The sequence below is a fragment of the Camelina sativa genome, chromosome 20, assembly GCF_000633955.1.
Source record: "Camelina sativa cultivar DH55 chromosome 20, Cs, whole genome shotgun sequence".
NCBI classification, from domain to species: Eukaryota; Viridiplantae; Streptophyta; class Magnoliopsida; order Brassicales; family Brassicaceae; genus Camelina; species Camelina sativa.
Window position 1 is genome coordinate 26,356,357 of NC_025704.1, and position 8,275 is coordinate 26,364,631.

Here is an 8,275-nt window from a genome sequence, read left to right on the forward strand (position 1 = left end):
GAAAAAAAACAAAGTTACTCACCAAGCCTTGTTTGACTTGTTGATAAGATGTTGGCCCAGATAAGTGCATGTGAGGACCGAGACCATTACGGTCTGACATGCGAGCTTTGGAATAGATTCGACTCCTTTCTTGTGCTTCTTCAGTCTCCCACTGAGCAACCATTACTTTCCACAGGTCACCCTCGATCCATCTAGGTTGCACTTGACTAGTCCTAACGTCGCTAACCATGTTTTTCATCCGTCGTTGGCATATCTCATAGAAATACGCTTGCACTGTTCCTGTTATTAAAGGATCCCAAGTGTGTGTTTTCTATGAAAAAGGAAAATAGAATTATGTTAGTGAACAACAACTTAATCAAAACCTATCTATGAATGAAACCTCGGAACATAAAACTATACCGCAAACTCAAGGAAGTATCTTTCTCGTCTATCCGGAGGTACACATGACCAATTGTAGTATGGACCATCAAATTTGTTTGTAAAAACTCTAGTAATCTTCCGAACCAGTGCTGATCTTGCATCACGAGTAAACCTCACATAACAAAAGAATCAAGTCAGTTCTTTGACAGACATGAAACACTGAAACATGGTTGACAAAAAATAGAACACGGTTGTAAGTCTAAATAATTTACAAACTAGAACACGGTTGTTTCAGAATTTGTTTCACAACTAACTAGAACACGGTTAGTTAAAATCGTTTACTACACACTGAAACAGACATTAAACACATTCACTCGTTTACTACAATCTGAAGCCAACCAATAACAGACATGAATCCCTAAGAGTATTTACTACAATCAGACAACAAAAATCAACCAACTAACTAGAACACGGTTGTAAATTATGAAAAAGTAGACATACCAAGTCGTGTTAGGCTTCGGTTCCGGAGAGAGGACGGTGGTGAACTTATGACGGTCCGGCACCATAAGTATCGCGTTTAGAGCCCTCAACGTGTCCTCCTGGAGTTCCGGCATTGGATCTGACTCTGCGAAGTTGTGACCTTGAGAAGAAGGATGACTTTGAGCGTGAGAGGCTGCATTTGGAGATCTCGCAAAATCTTCCAATGGATTCGATTGAACCGGTGGATTGTTCATCACTTCGGTTGATGACCGAGATGGATGCTCTAGACCAACTCGATTCACGGAGTTTTGAAAAAGGACCTGCGGTGGTGGATAGTTTCTGACCTGCGGTGCCGCGGATGTCGATAGCTGGGGAGAAACGCGGACTTCTTCTTGAGGCGTCGGAGGCGTAGGATTTACAGCCGCCGGAGTGAAGTTGTATTGAGGCGGTAGAGGGTTGAGTCTTCTCACCTTAGACGATGGATTAGAGCCACCGGGTCTTAGAGAAGCGTTGGAGGCAACATTTCTCTTGCGTCCAGGCTTCTTGACAAGAGGCATCTTCGTTGTTAGAGAGAAAACGGCAAAGAACGGCGAAGATTAGGGTATCGATGTTAGAGAGAAAACGGCGAAGAACACAAAGAAGTNAATCAAGTCAGTTCTTTGACAGACATGAAACACTGAAACATGGTTGACAAAAAATAGAACACGGTTGTAAGTCTAAATAATTTACAAACTAGAACACGGTTGTTTCAGAATTTGTTTCACAACTAACTAGAACACGGTTAGTTAAAATCGTTTACTACACACTGAAACAGACATTAAACACATTCACTCGTTTACTACAATCTGAAGCCAACCAATAACAGACATGAATCCCTAAGAGTATTTACTACAATCAGACAACAAAAATCAACCAACTAACTAGAACACGGTTGTAAATTATGAAAAAGTAGACATACCAAGTCGTGTTAGGCTTCGGTTCCGGAGAGAGGACGGTGGTGAACTTATGACGGTCCGGCACCATAAGTATCGCGTTTAGAGCCCTCAACGTGTCCTCCTGGAGTTCCGGCATTGGATCTGACTCTGCGAAGTTGTGACCTTGAGAAGAAGGATGACTTTGAGCGTGAGAGGCTGCATTTGGAGATCTCGCAAAATCTTCCAATGGATTCGATTGAACCGGTGGATTGTTCATCACTTCGGTTGATGACCGAGATGGATGCTCTAGACCAACTCGATTCACGGAGTTTTGAAAAAGGACCTGCGGTGGTGGATAGTTTCTGACCTGCGGTGCCGCGGATGTCGATAGCTGGGGAGAAACGCGGACTTCTTCTTGAGGCGTCGGAGGCGTAGGATTTACAGCCGCCGGAGTGAAGTTGTATTGAGGCGGTAGAGGGTTGAGTCTTCTCACCTTAGACGATGGATTAGAGCCACCGGGTCTTAGAGAAGCGTTGGAGGCAACATTTCTCTTGCGTCCAGGCTTCTTGACAAGAGGCATCTTCGTTGTTAGAGAGAAAACGGCAAAGAACGGCGAAGATTAGGGTATCGATGTTAGAGAGAAAACGGCGAAGAACACAAAGAAGTAGAAAGGTGAGAATGATTAGAGATTAGGTTAACGATTAGGGTTAGGTCGTGTGTGATGGGCCGTTAATGGATTTTGTGTTTAATTAACCCAATAAGCTTCAATATAGTCGCTTATCAGTCCCTAAGTAGTTGGTATTTGCAAAGACTAATTTTTTTAAAAAGGCTGGGCTTGTTTAAGAAGTCTATAATCTGGTCCATTAACGGATTGGGGTAATTAAACCCAAGTATTTTGAACTTAGTCACTTAATAGTCGCTAATCAGTGGCTTAATTTAATCCTTTTAAATCCATATAATTTAATTTATATATTTTTAAACATAAAATTTAATATATTTTGCTTAATTTATATATTTGGTTTAATTTATATATTTGGCTTAATTTATATATTTTTAAACATAACATTAAATATATATTACATATTATTTAGAACACAATTCAGGATATATTACATATTATTTATTGCACAAATTTGACATAAACATAATTAGGAGGATTCTTCATCATCTGGTTCTTCATCATCCGAAGATGATAAATTACACAAGAATTCATCTTCAGGTTCCACATCCTCAACACCGTAATCTAGATTTATTGGGTCTACTTCCTCTTCCAAATTGTCAAGTACAATATCTTCAATTGTAGTCATCAATACAACATCATCATTTTCGGTTTGCAAAAGAGTCGTCTCTGAACTGTTGACATATTCTCCAGAAATGTTGCCCCTTGGATTCACCTTTAGAACATTGAACCATATTTGCTTCGGTTTTTTAATGTATGGATACGGAATATAACACACTTGTTCTGATTGAGAGGCTGCATTTGCAAATTATGAAAGTTACATTAGCATATCAACAATAATGTTTTATTTATAGATAAATAAATACACATATATATATTTACCTAGAATAAATAGTTTGTATTTATTGTACTTTCTTGTTGAAAGTACGTCTATGACACCACCATTGCTGATCCGAGTGCCTCTACCGATAACAGGGTCATACCACTTGCACTTAAAAAGTGTGATTCTCAAATTAACCATCCCCTCATATTGAAGCTCTACGATATCAGTTATGGTTCCATATAAATCTGCTGCATCAGATTCATCCGTGTAATTTTCACCCTTAGCACATACCCCATAGTTACATGTCTTACGTCCAGCGCCGTGATTCTCTGTATGAAACAAATAACCTCTTGTAAAATACATTGGCCATGTTTTGACCTTGTTCAAAGGTCCATGCACTATCTCTTGAACCCAAGTAGGAAATGGATTTGTGGCGTTCCAGTAAGTAACCTGCATATATATGTATAAGTTATTTTCAATAATTTTATTAAGTATTTATATATAGAGTATTGTTGGAACACACATATTCTTTAACCCATAAATGATATTCGTCTGCTCTTTTGGCGGAGAGTTCCTTCTCGGGAAGTCCTGGATATTTTGCTGAAAGAAAATCCTCGAACATACTATGTATACAAGACAAACAAAAATATATGAGAGATCATAGCAAATTATATATAATTTGAGTGATCCCTACTTAATTATATATATACCTCTCAATTGGCTTGAAATAGTCACAATTTCTTAAAACATATGCGTGGGCGCATTGATAGTCTCGGCTTGAGAGCCATGTTTCATGCATTTCCCCACTTGGACGGCCAACGTGAGTAAATATAGAAGGCACTCCAGGCACATGATATACAGGGTTTTCACCTTCATCAAATCTTGTTAACCTGACCAAATGATTGAAAATTAAATATATATTCACACAATAAATTCAAATCTTGATCATTTACCTTGATTTTGTTTGTATGTTCTCGGCAAAATAGTGCTCTGAGAAGTATGCAATCTCGTCATTGATATATGATTCAACAATTGATCCTGCTGCATACCTTTTGTTCTTTGCTTTTCCTTTCAATTTTTTAAAAAATCTTTCAAAAGGATACATCCACCTATATTGGACAGGACCTCCTAATTCAGCTTCGTAAGGGAGATGTATAGGCAGGTGCTCCATCACATCAAAAAAGGATGGTGGAAAGATCTTTTCCAAGTTGCATAGGATGAGAACTATATTCTGTTTTAGAATTTGAAGGCGACTTGTATGCAAAGTCCTAGAACATAAGTCCCGAAAAAATGCTCCAACCCCTACAAGATATATTCAAACTTCAATATCACATTAAGAATTATATAAGTACTTAATAAACAAATAAAATTTTGATTTATTAATTAACGAGTACCTGATAAAGCAAGGTGGACATTCTTGTGAAGCAGTTCTGCAAAAATAAATGGAAGTAACCGTTCCATAAAAACATGGCAATCATGGCTCTTCATGCCTGAAAACTTTCCATTTTCCATATCAACACAACTAGCTAAGTCTGACGAATAACCATCTGGGAATTTAATTGAGTGTTTCACACATTCCAATAAGCTTGTTCTGGCTTCGTCTGTCAATGCATATGCCGGGAAAGGTGCTTTACCCCTACTATCAAGATGTAAGTGTGGCCGAGAACAGAACTTCACTAAATCCAATCTTGACATGATGGTATCTTTTGATTTACCCTTCACACGCATAAGAGTATACATGATGTTGTCCAAAAAATTCTTCTCTGTATGCATCACGTCAATATTATGTCGTAGATTGAGGTCCCTCCAGTATGGCAGCTGCCACAATATGCTTTCTTTGTGCCAGTTGTGTTGCTTCCCATATCCCGGCATCTTCTTTTCATGACCATTTCCACCGACGTCCTTCGTTTTTGGTGGATTCACACCACTCAATCGCTCAGAGTAAATTTGCTCACCGGTCAAAGACTCAGGTGGATACTCTCTCATAGCGTCTTTACCTTTTAAGAAGTCTTTTTTATTCCGCCTAAGAGGATGACCATGGGGAAGAAATCTCCGGTGACAATCAAACCAACATGTCTTCCTTCCATTAGGTAGATAAAAAGACTTTGTATCGTCCATGCAAACTGGACAAGACAACTTACCATGTGTTGTCCATCCAGATAACATGCCATATGCCAGGAAATCGCTGATCGTCCACATCAGCGCTGCTTTTAGATTAAAATTTTGACTCAAGGACACATCGTACGCATCAACTCCAGCAGACCACAACTCTTTTAACTCCTCAATAAGAGGTTGGAGAAATATATCAAGACTAGTTCGCGGATGATTTGGCCAAGAATTCAGAATTGTAAGAAACAAATACTCGGTATTCATGCACATACCAGGGGGTAGATTATATGGCGTCAAGATCACATGCCATAAAGAATGATTTCGAGACATCCCAAATGGATTGAACCCATCGGTAATAATCCAAGATACACGTTACGGGGTTCTTCGGCAAAACGAGGATGTTGTTCTTGAAAATACCTCCACTCCACTGCATCAGAAGGATGATTCATTTCTCCCTCCTTTGTTTGGTGCTCTGCATGCCATCTCATTGCTGCTGCAGTCTTGTGGCTTTGATACATTCTCTTCAATCTATCAGCAATAGGAAGATACCACATACGACTATATGGTACTTTGGTTCTACGTCGGCCCTCCCGAGGCTTCCATCTTTGTGCACCACAAAACAGACATTTATCTTCCTTTTCGTCATCTTTCCAATATATCATACAATTGTTAATACAAACATCAATTGTATGATATGGGAGGCCTAAATTGCGCATCAATTTTTCGGTCTCATAATGTGAACCAGTAGCTTGGTTTCCTTCTGGTAAATAATCAGTCAATATTTCACAAACCGAATCCACTAACTTTTCACTCATATTATAATCTGCCTTATTTTGCATGACTCTAGCAGCTAGGGATAATTGTGAGTGACCTTCATGGCAACCATCATATAATGGATTTTTTGCACCTTCTAACAAGTCGTAGAATTTCTTGGAATGGTTAAGTACCGGTTCCTCGACATTCTGATAACTACCATCTTGATGATAATTATCTTGATGATAATTATCTTGATGATAATTATCATCTAAACTTATGTTATAACGAAATGCATCATTCACCATATCCACATATCTATCTCCTATCACATTACCCACTTCTTCATTCCCACTTACAAACGTCGGATCTACATAACTCGTTCCTATGCCCATATTAATTTCTTCCCCATGTTTATACCAAACATAATAATCTGGCATAAACCCATAGCAAAAAATATGATTCCAAATTGTACCCCCCGGAAGACGCCTACCGTTTTTGCACTTATCACAAGGGCAGTGAAACTTACCACCATTATTTTGTGCTAAACGCTGACTATTTGCAAAAGCCATGAACTCCTCTACCCCGGTGCTGAACTCTTCCGTGAAATTTCCCGTCACTTCATCAAGCCTCTTATACACCCACTCCCGAAAATGACTATAATTAGAACTTCCCGCCATTATTAAAGATCTCTCACTCTTGTTTTTTTTTTCTTTTTGGATTTTTTTTCTCACTCTTGTTTTTTTTTTCTCTTTTGATTTTTTTTTTCTCACTCTCGAATTTTTTTTTCTCACTCTCGATTTGTTTCTTGCTAATGCTCTTGCTTGTGGTGTGAATCAAATAAGAAACGAAGGTGTGGTATATATAGAGTATTTTGGCGACTGAATACCGACTGTAAAACGACTGTGATGTGACTCAAACTAATAGTCGCAACAAAACAAAGCTTACCAACCCCACAAACGAATAAAACGTGTTTCTTTTTGGCCGACATGTTTGCGACTCACCTCAATAGTCGCTTAGTAGTCGCCAAATAGCTGACTAACTAATGTAGTCGTATGTTAGTAGCCAAATTAACGACTCGCCGCAGTAGTCACCATGTAGTCGCCAAATTAGCTACTGTTTGCTGACAAAATTACTTTCTTGTCTTTCAGTCGTAAAGTAGTCACTAATTAACGACTACTGAACCAACTACTAATTTCAGTCGGTAAAAAACAACTAACTTACGACTAAATTTTAGCAGTTGTAAAGTAGTAGTTAAACAGTCATTATATAGTCACTAAATTTGGCGACTACGAGTTTAGTCGCCAATCGTAGTCGTAAATTGCCTGTTTTCTTGTAGTGGGAGCATCATGTTCCCTTAAAGTTTGTCGAACATTTTCTGGTCTTTGATTAAAAGCAGCTAAACGGGCAGCTTTGCGGTGCACAGCTTCTCTTTGCGCAGCTGCACGGGCAGCCTCTCCACCAGCAAGAGGATTAACGTTCCCAGCGGAGGGGAATCCTCAAACTCTCCATGATGTTCATCATCCACATTGCCAACATTTCGACCAGCTAAACCATCAGCCATTTCAGCAAGTCTTTTCTTTCTTCTATTTTCTCTCTCAAACGTTTCCAAGTCTTTGTGATATTGTTCTAGGTGTAAAGAGTCTACACTGCGGGTTATACACCTGAAAACACCAAAAAGAGAGAAAAAGTTTTAGTTACCAACTGTAAATAAAAATACTCTAGACTATAAACTAATCCTAAATGAAATATGGAATTCAATAATTAAAAACCGTTCTAGAACATGAACACAAGAATAGACTAACCCTCTTTCAAGGCATTAGAAACTAAACTTGACTATTAGTTTGCTAAACTTTCATTTGCAACCTCCAAGCCAAATTCGCATTAGAATCAAGTTCATTAAGTTCACAATGCGTCCTAACATCAACTTTCGCAGGCTAGAAATACATTGCTCAATTCACACTCATCCAGGCATTCTATCGAACACTTTTGATGCATAGAAAAATCTAGAGTCTAAAACAAGGTGATTAATCCTATTTTAGTATTAAGATCATGTGAATCAAAGAACCTAAGGATTAAGAACTCCAACAACAATTAAAACATCAATTCATTGAATCTCCTACTTGGAACCCTAAAACCCAATTAGAGAACTACTCA

At 38.5% G+C, this 8,275-nt stretch overlaps 2 protein-coding genes across 2 annotated transcripts in view; both read right to left on the reverse strand.

Annotated features, from left to right (window-relative positions):
* The window catches only part of LOC109131254, a 4,125-nt gene extending 2,728 nt beyond the window's left edge, over positions 1-1,397 (reverse strand). The window contains exons 1-3 of the mRNA XM_019241958.1: positions 862-1,397; positions 400-532; positions 23-310 (exon numbers count right to left, since the gene is read on the reverse strand). Coding sequence (XP_019097503.1) covers positions 23-310; positions 400-532; positions 862-1,397 — 957 coding nt within the window. The remainder of the gene's footprint in view (positions 1-22; positions 311-399; positions 533-861) is intronic.
* On the reverse strand, positions 2,903-5,629 carry LOC104772841. The gene is made up of 6 exons (XM_010497403.2): positions 4,651-5,629; positions 4,210-4,558; positions 3,967-4,146; positions 3,780-3,879; positions 3,316-3,706; positions 2,903-3,228 (listed from the first exon to the last, which is right to left on the reverse strand). Exons 1-6 carry the CDS (start codon positions 5,627-5,629, stop codon positions 2,903-2,905), a joined length of 2,325 nt encoding a protein of 774 aa, XP_010495705.2.

Bases quoted from the DNA above. Each gene is read 5' to 3' on its own strand.
- LOC104772841 (XM_010497403.2), bottom strand. From the start codon at position 5,629: ATGAATACCGAGTATTTGTTTCTTACAATTCTGAATTCTTGGCCAAAT. The intron at 4,147-4,209 runs GTAAATGATCAA...TCATTTGGTCAG, and splicing joins AACATACAAACAAAATCAAG to GTTAACAAGATTTGATGAAG. The intron at 3,229-3,315 runs GTAAATATATAT...TTGCAAATGCAG, and splicing joins ATACAAACTATTTATTCTAG to CCTCTCAATCAGAACAAGTG.